General features: G+C 41.3%; 1 protein-coding gene across 2 annotated transcripts in view; it reads right to left on the reverse strand.

Annotated features, from left to right (window-relative positions):
• Nucleotides 1–1,590: 1,590 nt before the first annotated feature.
• FBXO28 (F-box protein 28) overlaps nucleotides 1,591–24,668 on the reverse strand; it is a 29,737-nt gene continuing 6,659 nt past the window's right edge. Inside the window, exons 2-5 of one of the 2 annotated variants that reach the window (XM_084828686.1) lie at nucleotides 13,234–13,343; nucleotides 7,294–7,432; nucleotides 6,667–6,862; nucleotides 1,591–3,828 (exon numbers count right to left, since the gene is read on the reverse strand). In XM_084828686.1, coding sequence (XP_084684812.1) covers nucleotides 3,434–3,828; nucleotides 6,667–6,862; nucleotides 7,294–7,432; nucleotides 13,234–13,343 — 840 coding nt within the window. In that variant the 3' untranslated portion in view covers nucleotides 1,591–3,433. Of the gene's footprint in view, nucleotides 3,829–6,643; nucleotides 6,863–7,293; nucleotides 7,433–13,233; nucleotides 13,344–24,668 lie in introns of both variants that reach the window. The other variant, XM_084828687.1, reaches the window with a different exon arrangement.

The raw sequence follows: 24,668 nt of genomic DNA on the forward strand, positions 1-24,668 counted from the left end.
ACAGTTTTATTTCATCTTGATTTGTATGTACATTTGAATTGTAATATGTTGATATCTTTCTTGTTATGTCAAATTCTGACCTTGATGAGGTTAGAACACTTGGGTTCTTTTTCTTAGTTCTGTATGTACCAAGCGCAGTTCCAGCATTTTTAAAAAATAGTATCAAGCAATGAATGCAAACAATGATGAGTAGGGCTGCTTACCCTATCAAATTCCTTGTGACTTAAAATGCAAATTCAACGAAGTAGCTATACTGGGGTGGGCAACTTGGGGCCAACCAGATGTTTTGGCCTAGAACTCCCTTCATCCCTCACCACTGGCTATGCTGGCTAGCTAGAACTGATGGGGAGTTCTAGGACAAAACATCTGGAGGGCCACCAGTTACCCAACTCTACCATAACTACCTGCTCAATTTATGTAGAAAAACTATACTCTAGAAGTTTGGTGTTTCCCAGATTCCATCTCCTATGATTGTCCAGGGTTCTTTCCCAATTTCAATATTTTCACTGAACAGAAAGGTGCTATTATAAACCTATTTTAGTGTATGAAAGGGATTGATGAAAACTATCTACCCTATCCTGTAGGCTTTTGTTAGCTTTTCATAATAAAGTAAATTTAAAAGTATGAAAAAGATAACAAAGTTTAACTGTGGAACTTCATTCTTCTACAGCTGTAAGAACATACCTGATAAGAATTATGTACAAGAAATTATATCTTATCTGTGGGTAACTATAGCTAGTTCATACATTTCTGGAGACATGGGTGCTTCCATGAGGTAGCCTGGTCTTATGGTTCTTTACAAAAACTGTAAAGATGAACCACGCTGGTCAAAGGAATAATGCAGTTCTTTCCTATGCCACTTCACAGGAAAGAACCAAATTCACCAAACCATTGTGATCCTACTTTAAAGCTGGCAGTATAGAGTCCAGCCACAGAGAAGCGGTGTGCGCGCGCACACACACCCCTTGGGTAACCCAAGAAGCAGTTCTTACTATGACAAATATTTGTTTGCAGGCTTGTATGTAGGTAAGCAGACTGATGTTTTTATGCCATGGTGCTAGTATATTGGGTAGGATCCCGCTGTGCCCCTGAGCTAACACTAATGATGTTGCACTAGCATAAGCCAACAGTTGCACAAAGTAACTAGTACTTCCTAGGGCAATGGGAAAAAGTGCCGAAATTTTGGCAGTAAATCACTACTTTTTCCTCATTGCCCTAGGAATGCTAGTTACTTTGTGCAACTGTTGGCCTATGCTAGTGCAACATCATTAGTGTTAGCTCAGGGGCATAGCTGGATGCTTACCCATTGTGCCAAATCTTGACAGTTTGTTCCACAGGGAAAGATGGAGAGGATCCAGTTTACCCTTCTTCTCAGGCATCACCAACATGGAGAAAAGTGACTGGATACTGGAACAAATTAAAACAAAATGCATCAAGTTTTGACATATACAGGAGCAATTTAGTAATTGCTGGGAAAACTTCTACTCATTTATAACAGATCTGGAAAGCAACATGAATATTATTCTTAAAAAATTATAGTGATGCTGATTTGGTACAATTGAGCACCTTAAAATAAGAAACGTTCAAGTGAATGTTTCAAAACCGTTATATTATCCTTGAGACAATTCAATGGATGCCCACTGCTAAGATACAATAGCCTGCTCCCATTTAAAATAAAACACACACACACAGTAAAAAGGCCTTAAGATAGCAAAACAAGAATATAATTTAAAAAAATTAAACACTCCAAACTCTTGACATCAATTTGCAATGTTTTGTTTTAGGGAAACCCTATTCCAAATTATGAATTCATGGACTTTTAATAGCCCAGAAAAGTCTTCAGGAAAGCTTTATTTTTATCTTTGACTGGCAAGTGAAAGGAGAATTAAGCTTCCATTTTAAACAAAGGTACCTCAGCAAAATGTCTGTCAAGAGTGGCCTTTTGAGCTACCACTCAAATGCAATTTTCTGTTCCCAAGTCAATCTTCCCAAAAAGCCAAGTTAGCAACAGCAGATTAAGAGAAAAATGTAACAGTCGAGCAACAGAGCTACATCATTTAGTAACACCAAATTAAACCATGGACAGCAGTATTTGTTTAAGGTTAAAAAAATACAACTGGAAGAAAAAATCACTGTACACTACAACTTGGAGGCTGTTAAAGTGACATATCCAGAGACTGTACAGTGCAAGACATGCTTTTCCAGTTACAACTTCAAAACAGAAGGAGTGCAAAAGAAATTAAAGCTTTTTTTTGTCTGAAGTCAATTTACTTATTAGGATAATGTAAGCTAGAACACAGTATTACAGAGAGTTCTTTCCACATAACAGTAAGGTCTTTTTCTCAACAAAAACTTTTAAAACTTGAACCATGCCTTAGCAAGCCTGTGTACTGCAAGAACAAATAACATTTTGTCCAACACTTAATAGCCTTTTAACCTCTGAATTGGCATCAGTAGTGTATAATCAGAAATCTATAGGCAAAAGGAACCAACCTCTAAAGTTCTGCTTTAGCTAAGAGTACCTGTGCTATCTACAGGCAAGCAGAAGCAGCAATACACCTTGGCTTATATACTCTCCTGCAAAAGTGAGACAAAATAGCCTCACAAGAAAAGAAACAGCGGTGCTGAAAGCATATGCAGAGTCATGGCTAAGAACCAAGAAACTGCTCTACAGAAAGGTGGGAGAGGCCAACGATTTAACAGCAACTCCAAGCAAATGCTTTACCACGCTGACTAAGCAATGCATGCATCTCTCCATGCAAGATAAAAATATGGCTCCAGATGCTTAGAAGTAGGTATGCATTTGTGAAGACTAGACTGAAGTCCCTTGCTTGTTAAATTTACAAAAATATATATAGCCAATACTGTAAGCTTAAGAAGTCATCTTTACTTGTTATGCAGACTCTCACATGTATAAACTACTTTTCAGACATTTTAAACAAGGTCACTTGCAACAAAAAAAGTCAACCTTTTTTCTGAATGCAAGATTTTTTTTAAAAGTGGGTCTTTTGAGTGAACAGGACATCTGCTGTTCATCCATTTTTAATTTTCTAGTCAATTAAGCCTGGATTTATTTAAGATGCTCATTTACGGGAACAGATGCATAACGTAAGTTTCACTTTAATAGTTATCTGCACAGAAAATGAAAATTAACTTTTCAGAACATGATAGAGCAGGTCTGGTTAGTACAAAACCTATGGCAAATTATAACTATCCTGTGCAGTAAGCCCACTCAAACAGAAGCAGGGTGGGGTTGGGGGGTGGGGTGGGAAGTAATGTCTTAGCAACGGGAGAGTTGTTATTCAAGTCTATGGTGTTCTGAAGAACCAGCAGCCTAAACGACACCATGCTGTGAATCGCAGCATCCAGACCAGGCAACCTGCTTGGGCTACGACAGCAGTGTGTTCTCCTGGAGGCGTCATTTATCCCAAAGTTATTTGTTATTTCGAAGGCGTTTCGACTTTCTAAGCGAACCTATTGATTCGGTGGCCTTCTTCCGTTTTCTAGGAGCCTCCTCATTTGGTGCTGATCCTGAGGAATCTCCTACTGCACTTTCCATAACCTCTCGCAGTTTGCGTTCGAGCTCAGCCAGTCGGGCATTCTGCTCACCTATGATCTGAGTTTGCTCAAGCAGTTTCTGATCTTGGTCTTGGAGCTGCTTCTGCTGCTCTTGCACTTTGGTGCGAAGCTCTGAAATTTCACGCCTCAGCACAGTCACGCCTGCACCGTTGGTTTTGATTTGCTGCTGGAGTTTGGTGACCTCCTGCCTTGATGGGTTTTGTTTGGAGAAGAGCTGCATTGTAGTTAAGGCTGCTGACGGACCTGGAACTGCAGGGAGAGAGATTTAAGTTTTTCCCTCCTAATTTCAGAGTTTGATCCTATGACTCCAACACTGAGCTTCAAAATTTGTAAAGTGAATGGGAACATGCACGTTTACAACTGTTATATAGCACACGGGTGCATAACATTAGGCCCAGGGTCCCAAGTCAGCCCTCTGGATGTCCCCAGAAAGGTCCCACCCCCTTTCCCCCAACCACTGATTATTTAGTGGTTTCCTAGCTTTTGCAGCCCCCCCCCCCACCATTCTAAAGGGCTGAAATGCCCCTTCTAAGGCTTAGTTGCTGGCAGTAAGAGCTATAAGCTAAAATATGCTGGTATCTCTGGTATTCTTGCCCCCCCCCCATGTTTGTCTTCAGCCCCACCCACTTCTGGCATTCCCCACCCCCACAACTTCCCTAAAATGGAATTTGGCCCTTGGTCTGAAGAGGTTCTGCACTCCTGCTATAGCACATTAACAAAACTTAATCCATGAACAAGGCCTGAGAACATTCACTGAATTTTCACATTCCTGCTTAATAGGCAAAGAGGAAAATGCTGGCTAGTGAAGTGCACTTCACGCTAGTATACCCCTTTCGACAGTTTAGATGTTGTTTCAATGTCACATTCCAGGCTGTATATGCTGCCCTTTAAATGTCACCCCCCTGTTGCATCAGAGGTGTGTTTCTGTGACCCAACCCTGTGAGCCACATCTGATCCTATGGTTCTCTCCTATGGAAATGGCACCCCTGGTGAAGTGCTGATTCTGTAGTCATTACCCACAGGATCACACCTCACCCATATGGCTGTATGACTTAAATGTTATCTGTGCCATGCAGGGGTACTTTGGGAAAAGTACTTTGGTTAACACTTTAAAGGGTCCTGATGAACTGTTCGCATCCTACAATACTAGGGTGGAGACTCAAATTAGGGATCAAAATATCAGAATGGAGTTGTGATAAGATGTGGGTCTTTCATCTCCATCTAGTTTCTCCTTCCTTCTCCGCTGGTAAGTTTCCCTGCCCCTATGACCTTACTGGCTACCTAACCTTTATTTCCATACTTCCGTCTTCATAACTCCCTGCTATCACAGCCATTACAAAGATATTCAAAAGCCTTTGAAAACCTGGATTTTGAAAGAGTAAGTAAACAACTGCAAATGTCCTAATTTCAACCTTTGTCTTTTGCATTTTAGTGGTAGATGCTGAGAGGATCTTTAATGGCTGATTCTAAGTGTAAGGAGTGGATTCTTTGAGCAAAAAGTAAACTGCCCCAATTACATTGCTCTGTTTTTAAGATTTAAATTTAGCTTAACAGGCATAGAGTTGTATACAAAATAGAAGACTGAAGAAAGTGTATCAGATATAGACACTGACTGAAGTTAGGGCAAGTTAATTTATGAATCTTGTGAAGCTCTTTGCAGTCAAATGTGGTTTCAAGTCTAACTTTTGACATCTGAAGATGTGTGCATTTCATGTGAAAAATATGAGCGATTTAGTTATAAAAGAGTTGGCCTGTTGGTAGCACAGGTCATGATGCCTATGGACATCCAAAGTGAGGTTATCTTTGGTCTTCAAAAGAACAGCACAAGCTTGGTAAGAATCACACTCTCTGAGTGGCCAGCTGAATTAGAAATAGCTTGTTATGATGGCAGAAGAATATCCTAATTTCTATGTTTTTAATTTACCCTAAACTTTTCTATTTTAATTACTGATATATTGTTACAACAGTTCTATATTCTCTATTATTATGTTTATTATTTTTCATTATTATTGCCACTATAGATTAAGCACTCATTTTGAGTATACTGTATTCTACCTATATTAGTCATTTGTTAGATTCTGTTTTTGATGTTTCCTTATTACCAAAAAACCCAATTCCAAACCTAAAGTGGATAAGAGCTAAATGTGATAATCCAAATTGTATTTTGGGAAGAACCAGTGCTTGGCAGGAGATTAACATGCAGCAGAATATTTGCTCAGAGGTACAAAACTAGCACATTACGGAGAGATTCCCATCTACTATCTGATGATACCATTCCAGTTAGGATATGATTTTGCCGAGTACATAGCTCAACTTTAATAGTTTTAGGGCAACTGCACACCTTAATGAAGACTTCAGATCTTTTCTGTTTTGTCCTGCCAGTAAAACAGAGCTAGAAAGTTTGTCAACCATAAATTAGGTTCTTCAGGCCATTATGTTGCTTCTGTTAATGCAGCTTTATTAAATTAGGTGGTTTGTCAATATGAAGTTGCATTCATTGGGTCAAAGGACATTATTAACAAACATGCCTACAGAATAAAGGTTCTCCCTTTTTAGACACTATGAGAATGGATCCAAAGGATTTCTTCCATTTAAAGAATGACCTTCAATCCAGCAGAGGTTCCCAAAAACTGAAGGGGTAACATATTTCCACCCAAACCCCTGCAGCCCCTTCCCATGGTGTTCCAGGGGATCCCCCAACCTTCCTGAGCAGATTTTGAGGACACAAAGGAAGACAGAATGGGCAAATATTGTCCCCTCCCTCAAAGGGAACTGAAAGCACTCTTTCCATGAGCAGAACCCTACTCACAGGATCTCTAGGTCCAACCAATATTTTCCATTTTAAAACATGTTATGTGCTGCTTACTGAAATCTTAAATATTATACTAATATAAGCCAATTTTTACATGATCACATTCACAGTAGACAAAAAGTCACAAGAAAGTGGAACTATTACAGAAGGGTAGACTTGTTAGTCTACTACAGCAAAAACAACAAAGAGACTTGCAACCTTTGCTGTTATGGAACTATTATGGTTTCCTATTGACTACATAAGATAAAATACCTCAAAGAAGTTGAAAGAGGTACCTGGAGCTGCTGCTATAAGACGTCCTGATACATCTGACCCTGGCAATTTCCTTTTTAGAATTGGAACAATCTTCTCATCAAAATATTCCATTGCCATAGATGAAATGTCCCTTAACTCCTGAAGGACTTCATGGGCTCTCTGAGGAGCTTTGGTAGAGTTTACATACCTTAACACACGATAAATTTCATCAATTACCTAAAACAAATGGGAAAAACTGAGATGTAGCTACTGGCAATATCAAAGAGAAGTATACCTTTCTACAGGGACATGGTTATTTACAGTGACTTTTAAATTATTATAAAACTAATTGAAAGGTACGTGAAATGACCTAGAAAACAACTTTAGTTTGATTTACAGGCACGCCAAATCTGAGCAGTGGGAAAGTAGCCAATTTTAATCAACATTTCATGAATGTTCTCAGTGATTACATTTACGTACCATATGATCAAAGTCAATCTGTTATAACAAAGGAACAGTGGTCTCACACAAGAATGCTTAGGTAACAAACATCTGAGACGACAATATGTCCTTAACTTCCATCAGTGGGCTCCTCAAAACAATATTTAGAACGTATGAAAGCTATTGCGTTTATTCCATTATATGTTAATGCAGCACTTGGAATTTACCTTCCCAGGAATAAAGCAGCAGAGGTTAGAATCCACATACTTCATAAACGTCATATTTAGCAGCGACAGCCTTGTTTCTACAGCAGCAAGAATATCTGCATGGCGAGCTAGGGAATGATTTCTCCTTTCTGATTCCCGTCTAAAAAAAAATCCAAGACAGCCATTAAGTAATACAGCAGAGCTGAGTAATTAGCAGGAAAAGCAAAGCATTATAAGAAGAGAGAATACTGAAGTTTTGACCCTTACAGGAATAAGGTCAGATTCTGCCAACAAGAAAATTTGACCCCAGGACTGATGGTTGTTTTGTGTAGGTTCCTATAACACACAATTCCATTTATCATTCTAGACAAAAATGTAGCTTAACTCCTACAGTTGAATCAACTTCTGTTTAGACAAAACAATTATCATATTATGTTTCAAATCATTTTCAGACATAGGCACAACACTTGAGCAAGTTGTTTGGCAAGAACATCACTCACAAGCTCTTCGCCTACAGCCCATGTCTACAGCCCACAATGGGCTACAAGAATATACTCCAAAGTTTTCCCCTGCTCCTCAGCAGAGCCATTTGGGAAGGCAGGAGAACACACGTGTCATTGAAAAGACATTTGAGAAACAGTCCTCTCTTACTAAACTAGCATTCTTATCAGGTGTTTCCCTATTTCCAAACCTCTGATGTGTTCTTCACTCTCTGAATCTATCATAATGCTTTTTGGCATTACATTCTGATGTCTATGTCAGGAAGAGAAACTGAATGCTCACAAGCTGTTTAACTGTTTCCACCAAAAAGAGAAATTAGCTTAACTTGTTCTGTCTCTCAATACAGAGCTGGGTAGATGTCAAATTCTGCTAACTGCATGCTTCCATAGCCATTCATGCATTACCCAAGCAGAGTACTAACAGCAGTTTGACATTTCAAGATACAGCATAAGAACTTAGACACAGATAACATTGCTTAAACCAGGCCAGCCAACCTGGCCAAATTCAGAGCCTAAGAATAAAATAGGAAAAGCTGATGCTCATTCATTTGAACAGCAATGTCTGTTTTTGACACAATTCTTTTTCATATGCCATGACTCTTTATAGACTTCGAGTAGGGTTGCAACATTTAGCTGATTAATTGTCTAACTGATCAAAACATATTTTGGTCAACTAAAAAGCACCTTATTTTAAATGAAAATATATATAAAGGCCACATTTAGACCCAAACAAGCCATAGTTTATTATTATGGGAAAGCACTACAGCAAGCCTTAGCCTTTCAAGCTCCCCTTCCGTCTTCCTTTGCTGAACTTGAAGCTTCAGGTTGCAACAAAGTGCAATTTGCCATATCATCCAAACAGGAGAAACTGTGGCTTAGTTAACTAATCTGGATATCAACAGAGACCCTGTATTTAGATGAAACAAGAAATATGGTTCGTTGCAAACCACAAATGAAAGCTTTGCATTTCCTCTCCCTCATGGTGAAGGGGGGAGGGGAAGGGAGGGGGGAGATGCGAGTCCAAGACTTGCTATGGCACATTCTTGTAACAAACCATGCACTGTTACTTCTGATTATGGCCAAAAACATAGATGACAGACACCAACTTAGTAGAGGCATCGCTTTCTGTGTGAAAGATGGAATGACCCGGTTTGCATGATCAATGCAGTCCAAGGTGGTTTATTTAAGTGTCATCTGAACCCGGTGCAGGTGGCTTGTTGGGGTGGTTAACAACCCACCCCACAACCCTACAACAGGCTATGGGTTCTGGGTGGTTAGTTAACCACCCCAACAAGCCACCCACAGCAGGTTCAGATGGTGCGAGAAGCCCAGCTAGGGTAATTATGTAAATTGGGCTGGCACACACAGGCTGATTAACAAGCCACCGTGGTTAATTAGCCACTCTCATGTCATGTGAACCAGTCCAATGCCTCTTCTTAGATGAGGCCTGCTGCACCACATATGTGCATCATTTAAAACAAAGTACATCCCCCCATGAAAAAATGGCAAGTTATCATATGTAAACTCATGAATAATCATTCAACTAAAAGTCACAATCACATAAGATTTCTTTAATTGAGTGAAAGCCCTAAATTCTAGCCTTTTGACCCAAAATTGGACTCTCCAGGCAGCTTACAAATATCATAATAAACTAATGGTAAACACTGCATACAAAGATAATGTATTAAAATGCAGCATAGAGATAAAATAGTAAAGAGTTTGAGGTAATTTACCAACATGAAAGTCCTAGAAATAAGAGGTTTTAACGAGCTTATCAAATGTTTGAGAGCTGAGCTAGGGAGACAGAGTACCATATAAAGGATTTACCACCGAGAAAGCTCCACACTTAGAAGTCACTGAACTAACCGTAAGTGGCAGTGGCCTCCATAGAAAGGCTTCATTTTTAGATGTGAAAAAACAGGGTTGATAAGCGAAATTCAGTTCTCGAAAGTCTGCAAGACTAAAAAACCTATATTAAATATTTGCTTCCTATGTGAATGGCTCACTTCAAGCTATAAATTTGACATGAGCTGATACTCCATAACAAGTGTCAATTTTCTCCCTTAAGTATCACAAGCATTAAAATCAGCTCTATTCCCTCCCACCCCGGGAAGCCAAAGACCAAGGTACAGAATGATAGTGTGCCTTAGGGCACAATCCTATTCGTATTCAGACAAAAAAAGTCCTACAACTCCCAGCATCGCTGGCTGCGGCATGCTGGGAATTGTAGGAACTTTTCTGTCTAAAAATGCGTAGGCTTGCACCTTTAAATACTTAAGCCAGGACATAATGTGCTGGGTATGGTATTCTGTACATACACAGGGTTTTTTCAGCACACATATCCTGCAATCCAATATCAGCTTCCTGCACTCTCTGAAGGTCAGGGGATTCTGGAGCAGTATCTCGTGAGGTGCAAGGGGCTGCCGCTTTGAGGAAAGTTAGTAATCACCTGAGCACATACTTCACTAGGTTCCAACCTTAGATTTGATCAAAACATTTGTGAAATAACATTTCACAAACGTTTGTGAAAGAAAACTGAGAAAGAAAATTGCACAGGATTTCAGCATATATGCAACTGCATGGAAAACTGGAGGCCTTTGGCTGCTACTGCAATCCATATATAATCCTGCTCTATAGTTATTTTCTAAAATTCATATGCTATCCTTCAGTGGCCAATAGGCTTATATGAACAAACATTATGGTGCTAAGTGCCACTGCCTGTACAAATCTCTTCTCACATAAAACAATGGGTTGGATCCAGAATCAAGTCAAACTTAGACCCCGCTTGCAAGGAATGGCGAAGTTGTCGCTGTGCGGCAATGAGCAAGCTGCCTCCCACACACTCAGTGCTCCCACTTTCCTAAACAACCCAGGAACACCCCTGTTCCTGCGTTGTCATGATGTCCAAACCCAGAAACTCTGGGTTATTTAGGGATTAAACAATCCAGAGTTAACCCAACAACAAACCTTAAAAAACTCAAGAGTGCCGGGTTAGACATCACAACAACAACCCAGGAACAGAGTGTTTCTAGCTTGTTCAGGAAGGTGGAAGTGGGTGGGAACCAGCACACTTGCTCGTTCCCGCACACCCACAAACAACCCATGATTTGTTAACCATGGTTTGTTTGTGTGAATGGGGTCAATGTGTGGCAGATCATCTATGGTTTATCTTTGTTGGTCTAAGGCAGGATATTTCCTAATGCTGCTGTCTTAAATTTCTTACGTGTTTTACATTTTAAATTGTTTTTATTATATTGTGTAATACTCCTCCACTGCCAAAATGGTAAAAATGGAAGAATTTTGGATTATGAAATATTTTCATTTAGAATTATTAATAAAATGTTTGACAAGGTGTTTGTATATTGCTACCCACCTTTACTCCCACAAAATGATTTCTAAAAAGTATGTAATAGAAAGACATTTATAGGAAGACTGTAGATGTAAAATTTCTAGAAAGTTTGAAGCGATGGGGAAAAATGCTTGCCTAAACATTCTTAAATGAAATATGCTTGGTTGCCATTCCTAATAAGTAAGCAAGTCTTCCCCAGCTAAATAAGCGCTCAATACCTTTTCCTTCAGACAAGGTTTTCCTAAACTCCACCCGACCCAATTCCTCATGAACAGGAACAGATGTTGTACACCTGTCTTCCTCTGCCTCTAGCTCTTCCCGATTCCTGTGGCTTTTAGGAGGAGTCAGATGTTTCAGGGACTAATTGCTGACCAGAGCAAACTGGTCAGACATAAAATAGGAATCTAACTTGGTTTGCTCATAAAATTATCATATTTGATATATTAAATGTAAAAGTATGGTTTATTCAGACAATAATAACAAATTTACTAAGGGAGCAATCCTATGGCCGCTAGACAGCAGCTAGACAGCTATACGATATGCCGTTTTCTGGGAAGTGACCTCGGAGCCTGCGCTCGGAGGTTGGCTCCCAGAAAACAGATCCTCCCCCACTTCCGCGCTGCCTCGGAGGCAGCGCGGAACAGCCCCATGCTCTGTGCTCAGAAGAGGAGTGCAGCGGGGCTGAAAAGGGGCATGGCTAGGGGGCATTCCGGGGCGGGGAGAGCATAGCTGCCTGTACGACACATCCTATGTGTTGTACAGCAGCCTCCTTCCCCACTCCATGCTCCTGCGGCTAGACTGCCACAATCGGCCATCTAGCCAAAAAAGCAGGGCGAGGGGAGCGAAGAGGGCACGATCCCCTCCGTGCTTCCCCTGCCCTGCTTAGGATAGGCGCTTGTCTCCGAGTTTGGAGGTGGCTGCCTATCTCGATAGGATTGCACCCTAAGTTTACTTTTTAATGCTTTTAATTTTAATGATAATGTTATGGTCAAACCAAATTACAATACATTTTATGTTGCTTTGTTGCTAGAGTAACAAAGTGACTTTAGAGTCATAAAGAGCACTACCAAAAAAAAAAAGAGTACTGCATATTTTTTAATTTTTCCTGAAATCCCCCCCCCCCCCATGGGGGAAAACTGTTCTTTTATCCATGGCTTCAAATTTCCAGAAATTTTATATCTCTAGGGGATTTCTGACAGGGGAGAAAAAGGGGTGAGCTGATGAGGGGAAAGGAAAAAGTGTTGCTTGTATCCAATGGAGCTGATCTAATGAGGTGGAAGCTGTGATTGGATGATGGAAGCAGCAGTGGAGTTTGGAGGCAGAGTAGTATAGTCTGAACGATGAGGGTTAGAATGGCTGTGCGGAGTAGGGGATCTAGAAACTCGCAACACAGAGGATCAGTGTGGGAACATCACCTTGATGCAGCACCTGGGAAGCCCTAATACACCGATGGGGACTGAGTCAACAAAGAGGACTGAAGTGTCATTACATTCTATAAGGATGAATATGGCATAGTGAAAGTATGTTATATTGAAACTATTTATTCAAGCTCTTAATTTATATTGAAGCTATTCATTTTTTCATGATATAAAGTTGCTTAATCTGGAAACATTTTTCATTGGTTTCAAATTCTATAACTGGACTGTAGGCTTGCACCAGCCACATTAGAGTAGACCCACTGAAATCAGTGAGACATCAATTGATTTCAATGGGTTTGTTGCAAGTATAAGCATGTGTGGATCCAACCCAATGTTTATAATGCAGTATACCACCTCCACACCATGATAGCATATTATTGTTGTAGCATTTCTTCATATCTTCTCTGAAGGCAAGGCAGGATCTAACAAAGTAGAAATGTAGGCCCGAGCAGAGGGCCCCATCATCAGAACATTCTAAGTTTGAATTGCCACAGCAGTGACAAGGCACATATAGGAGGTAGTGCATCCTCCATGCTGCTTTGCCACGGTCTGGCATAAGATGGGGATCCTTTCTTCATCCTTTAAATATTTGTTTCACAAGCTATTGTAAGAATATTGCCCTTGTATAATCTTCTGTAGATACAAATACTTAAAAGAGTATTACTTTTGACCTTCAACTGTGGTGAGCGCATACCTTGGAAGCTGGGCTTTAACCTGTTTCTGGCACAAGTTATGGTATCTTTCCACTTTGAGAAATCCCTGATTCAGCATTCTCTGGCAGACCAAGTCCATTCGCTTACAAACCTACATTGAAAATACAAAAACAAAACTTAAAACATCTGAAGTAGTTAATAAGATGTGGGCCCCATTCATGATTAACCAGCTTAGGTAAAGCATTCCAAGGCTACATAGCACAAATTGAAATGGGGCTACACTCCAACTGACAGTGAGAACACCACTCTTTGCCCTTTCCAAATCATTTGTTCCAAAGCTCCAGTCTTCATCTCATCATGCATAATTTGAGAAAGGTGAGCTGAAATTCAAAGTGCAGTCTTGACAGGTTATTACTTCTTGTTACTTCTTGGCTTCTTGCTAAAATCCTTCTTTGAGATCCTTCAGAGAGGTTGACATTTTTATTTATTTATTTACTTATTTATTTCATTTCTATACCTCCCAATAGCCAAAGCTCTTTGGGTGGTTCACAAAAATTAAAATCAAAGAACACAATAAAACAATACAAAATATCTAAGACATTAAAACCATAGTAAACAATACAACCAGAATAAAACCAGCATAAAATCTAGCAGCAGTGCAGGGATTTAAAATACAGATTTAAAATAGCAAAGCTAAAAGTCTTAAGAGCTAATATGCTAAAATGCCCGGGAAAATAAAAAGGTCCTCACCTGGCAGCGGAAAGAATACAATGTAGGTACCAGGTGAACCTCACTAGGGAGCTCATCCCACAGCCAGGATGCCACAGCAGAAAAAGCCCTCCTCCTAGTAGCCACCCGCCTCACTTCTTTGGCAGGGGCTCACGGAGGAGGACCTCTGAAGATGATCTTAAGGTCCGGGCTGGCACATATGGGAGGAGGCGATCCTTCAGGTAACCTGGCCCCAAGCCATTAAGGGCTTTGAATGTTAACACCAGCACTCTGAATCGGGCCCGGAAATGGACTGGCAGCCAGTGCAGCTGGAAAAGTACTGGCGTAATATGAGCTTGTTGGCCAGTCCCTGTTAACAGTCTTGCTGCCCTATTTTGGACCAGCTGAAGTTTCTGGCCCGTTTTCAAAGGCAGCCCCACGTATAACGCACTGCAGTAATCCAGACGAGAAGTTATCAGAGCATGGATAACTGTAGCAAGGCTATCTCTGTCCAGATAAGAGTGTAGTTGGTATACCAGCCTAAGCTGACAAAAAGTGCTCCGTACCACTCAGTTCACCTGTGCCTCAAGTGACAGTTCTGAATCCAAGAGCACCCCCAAACTATGAACCTGATCCTTTAGGGGGAGTGCAACCCTTCCAGAACAGGTTGAATATCACCTAGCCGGGCAGACGAACCACCCACTAACAGTACCTCCATCTTGTCTGGATTGATTTTCGGTTTATTGGCCCTCATCCAGTCCATTACCGTGCCCAGGCCCTGATTCAGAACAGCCACTGCCTCACCTGGGTTTGATAAGAAAGAGAGGTAGAGCTGGGTGTCACCTGCATATTGATGGCACCTCAGCCCACACCTCCGGATAACCTCCCCCAGCCATTTCATGTAGATATTAAACAGCATGGGGGATAAGATAGAGCCCTGTGGAACCCCATGGCATAATTGCCATGGCACAGGGCAATAATCCCCCAACACCACCTTCTGGAGTCAGCCATCCAAGTGGGAGCGGAACCACTGCAGTGCAGTGCCTCCAACTCCCAACCCAGACAATCTATCCAGAAGGATACCCTGGTTGATGGTACTGAAAGCCGCTGAGAGGTCCAGGAGAATCAACAGGGTTGCATTCCCCCTGACCCTCTCTCAGCAAAGGTCATCCCACAGGGCAACCAAGGCAGTTTCTGTTCCAAAACCAGGCCTGAAGCCCGACTGAAATGGGGCTAAACTCCATTCAGTACATTGATTTTCAGTACATTGAGCATGCATTCCTTTCCATAGGGAGAAAACTGGCCTTTTAAAACTATGAGGAAACAACAATTCACACACCCACACAGCAAATAAAATTATATATAAAGTTTCTTAGATGCATTTAAAATCTTATTCTTCACACCAGTTCTGTGGGTATGTAAGAGTTCCTTGTAGGTTCATGTCTTCTCACATGATTTTTTCTTCTCTAATAAGGCCAATTACAAGCAAATACATATTTAAGACCAAATGGCTGCTTTTTCTAGGGCAGCCATGGGGAATGACCAACCACTCCAGTCTGTGAAAAGCTTCCAGCCAGGAGCACTTTTCCCAAGACCCCACTCTCTTAACTTGGATCTTGGTGCACTGGAGATGACGATCCGGACCTCTCCACAACTCTGATGAGCTGCAGAGAGGTCCCAGTCTTCATCTCCAGTGTGTCATGAGAGGGATAAAGACTGGGACCTTTCTGCAGTTCAGCTTATCAAATGAGCTGTGGAGAGATCCTGGTCTTTATCTCCGGCGGGGTACATTAGCCAGGGAGGTTTAAACCTCCCTACCCAGCTTGCCACAATGAGGACAAAAATGCCCACCTCCTCAGCTGATCTGCATGGAGCTGTCTGGGAAGGGACATTTTGTGTGTGAAAATGTGGGGTGACGCATGCTGCCAGCAGCCCGACAGGAGTGGAGAACCTGTAAATAGTCCTACACCCCCGTTCTAGCAGAAAAAGAGACAATTTAGGAGCTAGAGAGGTACCAGGACAAGAGATGAATGAGCAGGGGAGAACGGTGTGGTGTAGTGGTTAAAGTGTTGGACTGGGACTTAGGAGATCTGGGTTCTAGTCCCTTCTCAGCCATGAAGTTCACTGGGTGACTTTGGGCCAGTCACTGACTCTCAGCCTAACCTACATCACAAAGTAAGGATAAAATGGAGAGGAGGAGGAAGATCACGTAAGCCACCTTAGGTTCCCTGCAAGGGGGAAAAGTGGCAGGATATAAATGTAATAAAATAAATTGTAAAATACAAGTCTATTGCTTGGGCTCTCTCTTGGTCAGCTGAGCTTCTATTAAAACTTTATCTTGTTTGTCTGAAGGTAAGAACATAAGGCGTGCCATGGTGGGAGGGCCAAGGGTCCATCTAGTCGAGCATTCTGTTCACACAGTGGCCAAAGCTGCCTCTGGGAAACCCACAAGTGGGTCATGAGAGCACCCTCCCAGTCATGTCCCCCAGAACCTGGTATACAGAGGCATACTGCCTCCACTACTGGAAATAGCATATAGCTATTAGGACTAGTAGCCAGTGATAGCTTTATCCTCTATGAATTTGTCCAATCCCCCTTTAAAGCCATTCAAATTGGTGCTAGTGAATTCCATAGTTTAACTATGTGCTATGTGAAGAAATCCTTTTTTTAATCTGTCCTGAATCTCTGACCAACCAGCTTCATGGGATGATCCTGGGTTCTATTATAGAGGGAGAAAAATGTTTCCCTATCTACTTTTCCCATATCACGCATAACTTTGTACAGCTCTATCTTATCTCCTTTTACTCATTTTTTTTCTAAACTCCAGCCCCTTGATAATTTAATTGCCCTTTTTGCAACTCTACAATATCTTTTTTTAGTTGCCAGAACTGCATAATGACAGTATGATATTGGTAGTTTTATTTTTGATTCCTTTCCTAATACATCCACATACTGGATTGACATTTTCATTGAGCTGTCCACAACATCCCCAACTTCTTTTTCTTGGTCAGTCACCACTATCTCAGTTCCCATCAGCATATATGTGAAGTTCGGATTTTTGCTCCAATGTGCATCACTTTACACTTGCTTATATTGAACTGTGTTTGCCATTTTGATGCCCATTTTGATGCCTATTCTCCCAGTTTGGAGAGATCCTTCTGGAGCTCTTCACAATCCCTTTCTGTTTTAACCACCCTAAATAATTAGGTGTTATCAGCAAACTTGGCCATTTCACTGCTCACTCCTAATTCTAGATCATTTATGAAGAAGCTGAAATGCATTGGTCCCAAGAGAGACTCTCTGGTCCCTGTTTACATCCCTCCAGTGGGAGAATTGCTGTGAGAGCTGGACTATAAGGAAGGCTGAGAGCCGAAGAATTGATGCTTTCGAACTGTGGTGCTGGAGTCCCCTGGACTGCAAGGAGGTCAAATCAGTCCATCCTAAAGGAAATCAACCCTGAGTGCTCAATGGAAGGACAGATACTGAAGCTGAAGCTCCAATATTTTGGCCACCTAATGCGAAGAGAAAACTCTCTGGAAAAGACCCTGATGCTGGGAAAGACTGAAGGCAAAAAGAGAAGGGGACGGCAGAGGATGAGATGGCTAGATAGCATCACTGATGCAATGAATATGGACTTGAGCACGCTCCGGGAGAGAGCGCAGGACAGGAAGGCCTGGCGTGCTGTGGTCCATGGGGTCACGAAGAGTCAGACACGACTGAACGACTGAACAAGAAGTGGGAGAATTGACTGTTTATTCCCACTCTCTGCTTTCTATTCTTTAGCCAATTAACAATCCATAAGAGGTCATCTCCTTTATTCTACCACTGCAAAGTTTCCTCATGAGGCTCTGGTGAGGGACTTTGTCAAAAGCCTTTTGGAAGTCCTGGTAAACAGTGTCTACAGGATCAGCCCTGTTCATATGTTTATAGACACTCTCAAAGAACTCTAAGATGGGTTTAAGAGGATGTGGAACCCCTGATTTAGGCTTCTAAATTACATGGTGACTTTCTTTGTAAGATTTAAAGGTGAGCTTGACTCATTTATTTATTCTGCTTTATACCATTCTGTGGTTAATTTATTATTTGTAGTTGATCATGCCACAGAAGTCTCAAAACACTGGAAAATGATATTTACTATGGTTGTGCTAAAAACAACCACCACCAATTAGAGAATTATGCCAGCATCCAAGAACCAAGCAACTAACTCCTTAAACCCAAGTGGACTTTTGGGGGCATGTGTTTCTCCAATAGCCACTCCACCCATGCCAAACCATTTCTGAAACTGAGACAATTCAAGAGCAGTTTCTGACAAGGCATGAAGTCCCACTGGTCATGCACAAGCCCCTGCACAAAGCAGCTTCTTGGATCCTGCTCCGAAGGACAAGTTAACCACCTTTGAGAACTATGCTGCCTTTTCTGAAAAATGTAAATGTTACAATGTTTCACTTTACATTCCTTTCTTTAATCTCTTCCTTAGTATGGGTAAACATTTGATGTCAAACTAGTTTTAGTTGGCATTCAAACCACTTTTTTAGAGTTGTAGGGAAGATAAAAATAGAAAGTAACCTAAATCAATTAGGTTGCAAGCCCTGTCCTCTGATGCAAGAGTGGACTGGAAATGCTCTGAGGGGTTGGGAAAAACTTTGGAAAGTCCCCACATATGGTTTAGACTACTTATGTGCAAACAGACTTAATTTGTTATCTCAGTTGGAAATTTAGCATGGAAACTCTACCTTGTGAGGGGTATAATTTGAGTTATAGCCATTTAAAAAGTTATCTAAAACCTTCGCAGTATTGCAAGCATTTTTTGCCCACCCAAAACCTATCTGTTATGCAAGAGGTTGGTTTTTGGAATCAAGAGTTTATAAATTGAAAGCCTATATATTATTACAGTTTCACATGACAAGTTTCGATGTTACTTCAATTTACAGAGGAAGATGATTGGGGCCAGAAGACCAAAAGAAAGCATGGGCGCACTGAGGCTAAGTTGTAAGCAAGCAAAATGTGAGATTTTAGAAAGTGTATATTGCTTACATGGCATGGACATGAAAGCCAGGTACCTTAACTTGCTATTTCCATGCTTCCTGGCACATGAGCAAAATTCAAAGAGTTTAAAAATATTTTAACTCCTCTTTTAAACTGAAGGGGTTTTTGATCCTATAACAGTGTTCTCTCTGGTTCCATTTATTATATATTTTCCCCACTTTTCAGACAAATATCTTCCAAAGAGGGTTATAATCTATCAAAAATTGAGATGCAGGCTCTGCCCTTGGTCTTACAAATTAAAAATGCAAGATACACAAGGGAAAGGGAGTGGAAAGAAAAGGCAGAGAAGAGAGATAAAAGACAATGCCAGAACAATGGGCTATTCAGCCAGGACAGATTGACCTGCCCGTAGAGGTATGCTCGCTTGAACAGAGGTGGCGCAACTACCTGGTGGCAGAAATTGGGCAATGTCCTTCCCCTCCCTGCCACAGTCCCAGAGCAGAGTTCTTTCTGACAGGAAAGGAGGAAAGCAAATTCCCTGCCGCTGCTCCTCCTCAGGCCACTGGCTTGGACCAGGCTGGTCTTTCCCTTGCCATGGTGGCATTGTGTGTGTGTCCAGTGACTCTTGTGATCTGCCACCAGGCAAAGGAACAGCATATACTTCCCCCTGCCCTTTTGTTATTGATAGTCTATGTTGGATTGTTCCATTTTTTGTTTTACAAGTTTAACTACAAACTTCCTATTTTCTCCACCCATCCACTGCCCACCCACTCACTAGGTTTTGCAGGTATGTTTCCCCTTTGGAAGCAACAGATGTTAGTGCTAAAACTATTCTATAAGAATTAATGAAGCACAGACTTCCCAAGCTCTCAGTGATACAAAGCTACTGAACATCACGCCTACTGGACACTAATGGGGGGGTGGGGGGTGGGTGCAGCTGGACCTTTGTTTTGGTCAGATTTTTAAAAGAATGTAAAGAGACTGGAGAAGATTATGAAGGAAGCAGAGATGAACAATGATTTATAATGCCATTCACGTGAGACAAGACTGAAGAAACTGGTTCTGTTTATCTTAAAGAAAAGCTGAAAATAAACAGCAACAGAAAGGTTCAGGAGAGATCTTGAGGAAGACAAGACAAGAAGAAACAAGGAACTTCTTTGCAAGCAGAAAACAAAAGAGAGAACAAAGCCCATTGGCTCTTCCATCTCAGTGACTTACAAAGAAGAAGAACAGCTGTCCTTCCAAACAGACAGCAAATAAAAGGTTTAATCTAGTTTTTATTTGATTTATATCCTCTTATCCCTGTGCAGTTCAGGGAGGAATTTTTAACAGAAATTTAAAAATGAAGGAAAAACCAAAACAAGTTCTCAGTTGTGTAACCAAAACAGTTGCTGAGGGAAGCTGCAGCATTTCCGTAACAAGCTATCTCAAAAGAAGGAACAAGATTCCTGAAAGACAACACAGAAGAATATACCGGATGTTCTGTGCTCTTGAGCAGCCCTCATTCATCTCACTGGGTACAACTCACTAGAGCAAGACCTAAAGTCATTAATGGTGCAAGCCTATGCATGTTTAGACAAAAAGAGTCCTACAGCTCCCAGCATGGCTGGCTGGAGGCATGCTGGGAATTGTAGGACATTTTTCCCCTACAACCCCCTAGGATTGCACCCTAAAAGGGTAATTCTTCTACTCCTTTGTATTTACATACTCATAATGCACTCGAGTAGTTTTTATTTTATTTTGTCTACATTGCTGAAACAATTTAAAAAAACCATAACAGGAAGACAAAACACACTCTCAAGGTTACTGATCTTTTTCTGAAAACAAGGGTCCAACAATATTTTTCTGAAATAGGTTACAGCATCTGTATCTGAAATGTATATTCAAGTACAACAAGTTTAAATGTTAATTTATCAGCAGTGCAGAGTATTCTATAAATCAGAGGAGTTTCTGGCAAATATAAACTGTAAAGCAGGAATGAGCAACCTGGGGGATTCTGGGAGCCAATTTCAACCTCCTGGAGTCTATAGTGCTGTGGCTTGCTGGTGAATTTTGGCAGCGGCAAAACAATTGGTGGTTTGCTGCCAAAATTCAGCAAACGGCAGATTGCGACAGTGGCCTGAAAAGGCTAAATGTAGCTTTAAAACAAGGGGCACACCTTGTTTGAACATTAAATTTGGCTTTTTAAGCCCACTATCAAATGTCAGTGGCAAATCACATTGTTTTGCCATGGTGGCAAATACAAGACTGATGAGGGCCATTCTTAAGACTGGGGGGGTGGGGGCCTGCATGTTGCCCACCCATGCTGTAAAGTCCCTGATCTTGGAATCTTCATTTAAACTTAAGTTATGTTATACTCTCCTGATCTTTCCCCCCACAAATCCACAGGGAGATGGAAAACAGAAGGGAAGCCTGACGTGACTTTCTTGCTGCTTTGCAGATTGGAAAAATACTGGGTATCTAGAGCACCCATATTCCTAAACATTAATTGCTATGCATGGTGCCGATGACATTTTGGCCTATTTTCCCCTCCTATGCAGGATAAGCATCTTAAAAAGATAGTGCTGGCTTCCACAAGTTTGGTTTTAACATTGAGGAATTTGAAGCATTTTCCAATATTGCTGATCTCCCTAACACATACTTCTGAAGCACATACAGAAGTCAAATAAAACCCACTTCAGGAACTGGATTGCCCATCTGCTGCCACCATGTTTTACTCTAGCGATAGAGCTCTCTCAGGATTGCAGCTATAGGCATAAATACAGAGCTTCCAGGCTATGGTCCTGTTCGGATGTAATGGCGGCAAATCATGGATTAATTAACCCATAAATTGTGGGGATGCATGCCACACGTGAGCTGCTTCCTGTTTGCGTTAACAATCTTTGAATGCCCCATCTGACGGTTGTTTCCATGATGTCCAAACAGGGGCACTTGGGGTTGTTCATGGGTTAAACAACACCAAGTTAACCCATAGCTTGTTCTTAGGTTTACTTGGGGTTGCTTAACCCACAAACAACCCCAAATGCCCCTGTTCAGACATCAAGGAAACAACCTTCGAAGGAAGCATTCTAGGGTTAATGCAAACCAGAAGCAGCTTGGGCACACTACACATCCCCACAATTTGTGGGTTAACTAAACCACAATTTGGCACTGTGATGCCCGAACAGGGTCTGTAAGTCTGTCAAGACCACTACAGTAATGATAGCTCCACCTCCCTTCCCTCTCCTCCTATTTAGATGGATATACCATCTATCCATTATTGAGTTGTACTGGGATGACAAGAGGTCACCGCTTAATGTCAAGTTTCTCCACTCGCTATATTTAAGTAGTTCCTTGATGGCTAGATTGTATAACAAGTGGTAGTACCCTGACATCTAGTGGCAAAGCAGAATACTGCAGCTACAAGTCAAAATCTAGCAGGGAGTTTGGAAGGAAACAAAATAGGATCTGTGAGACCAATGCTATTTAATTAATTAATAAACAATTCAGAGTCAGGCTGTATAGAGAAGCAGCCAAGTTTGCAGACTGACAGCAAAATTTTCAGGGAGGGAAATCATAAGTAAATACAGAAGATCTTTAAAAGTCTCTTTCCAAACTAGGTTGACAAAATGGCAACAAAATGACAGATGAGGTTAATGTAAATACAGCACAAGTGGTGCATGTTGGGATAAAGGAAAAACAACTGCTGGAGTTAAGATGCCTCTTGTGGGGCAGGATGGGGGGGTTGGGGGCAAGACTCATGGTAAGGCTTAAAAACCCAGACTTCAATGTATTCAAGGTTGCACTACCAAAACAAAAGATTATTTTAAAGAGTATTTGGCATGGTCACTTTTAAAAATTTCAACGAAATATACACAATTATTGAGAAATAATCACATGTAGTCTTAAACAGTACCACTGCTAAAGCTACACAGAAAAGATCTTGAGACCATAAAAGAAATGTCACCGAAGATGCTAACTCAGTATGCTGCAACTGGCGGGGGAAACCCAAAGACAATGTTGGGAATTATTAGGAAAGATATTGAAAACACAGAAAGGATCATAATCCTGTTATAAAAATATGCGGTGCAACCACGTCTGGAATATTGTGTGCACTTTCTTCATAAAAAGGGTATCACAGAACAAGAAATGGTAGTACAGAAGGGCACCCAAAGTAATCCTGGGTAGAATAGTCACATTCTCTAAAAATTCCAGAAGAGTTGTAGCATTAATCTGTTAAACCCAAAGCCAACCACTTTATTATGGGCTGAACTGTCCTAGGCTATACCCTGCATCGTCAAATGCACAAAGTGGTCATGTGCTTGATGGAGTAGGCTATTGCTTACGAAAATTGAGCCAGAATACATTTCAGGCTTTATAGGACCCAGAAGGCCCATGAATGACATGCAGAGTATGAATAGGGAAACATATACTCTAAATATCTGGGGACCACCAGTGAAACTAACGAGCTGGCAGCAAGTACAGTTCAGCAAGGAAACATGCCATGTACTGCATAACTTCTGGAGTCTATTGCCACAGAATGGTGGCACCTTTGCCAGTGTCATCACTTTTTAAGAAGGAATGAATGCATTAAGGTTATTGGTTATGATTACTAGAAATGGAACCTAAAAGGCAGTATTCCTGTGATTACCAGATGAACTTCTCCAGGGCAACTGCCAACCAAATCTGACGACAAGAGTGCTGGGCTAGATAGACTTGGATCTGATTCTGCAGGGTAAATGTTATACTGTTATGGTACCTTCATTACTTAAATTTCAGACACATCTTTTCACTCTTTCCTGAGTGACCTCTGCCTCCCGTTTACCTTCCTTCCCAGTATGTCTGGTCATTGATCAGACTGTAAGCCTACACGAAAGGCCTAGTTCTCCTAGGCTGCACTCCCATGTTCACTTACCTGAGAGTAAGCATCACTGAACACAACAGGCCTTATTTCTAAGTACACATGCATAGGACTGCACTGTACGTTTTCTTAATACAGCACCTAGTGGTTGTAGGTGCTTTAAGTTAAATTACAGTAAGGTCGTTGTCCAAATCCCTGGAGAAGACACTCTATATGTTTGTACCAGCACAGCATGACACTGCTGCCATTTTGAGAAGAGCTGAACAGAGTGATGTTGAGACTGTGCAAAGTCCACCCCAACATCAAGCTTAAGGCAAGTGTCCTCCTTGTCCCACTGCCCTCCTATTTCCAGTTCCTCCTACCTTAATGAGTAATTTTGAGACAAACTTCAAATACCAATCCCTAAAATAGCCAACTGGCACCAATATCTAGAAATTCCCAGCTTGATATGTTTAGACGTTTCCCAGGCAGTAAGCCTGGAAAGCAACGAACGCTGTAAAAAAGAAAGTAAGATTTCTTACTTCGAACGTCACATTGACATATCTATTCAGAGATAGGTTTAGCCAAGTTTTGATAAGAAAAACTGTTTAGAACTTTTTAAATTCCTAGTCAGCACAACTGTACATCATACCAAGTCCTCCGAGGTTAGAATTATATTATCTCCAGTCTAATGTCTGGAAGAGGAAGGTACCACAGGGAACTGGCCCACATAAATATCAGGCCATAGTAGCCAGGAACGGGTGGGCCAAGACGCCTGTACCCTCACTAGCAAGTACGACAGACCGAAAAAGAAGTGGTCGGCAGACTCCGTAACCTAGAGATAGAATGAATGCTTCAGTACTGCAGGGATTTCTGGGGATGAAATACCTTGTCCTCATATTCCACTGACTTCCCACTTTGCAGTTTTCACAGGTACAAAAGGAGCTGGACTTGACTGCTGGC

Source organism: Heloderma suspectum, chromosome 1 (assembly GCF_057233095.1).
Source record: "Heloderma suspectum isolate Gila_16-S chromosome 1, 16-S_ref, whole genome shotgun sequence".
In the NCBI taxonomy this organism is placed as follows: domain Eukaryota; kingdom Metazoa; phylum Chordata; class Lepidosauria; order Squamata; family Helodermatidae; genus Heloderma; species Heloderma suspectum.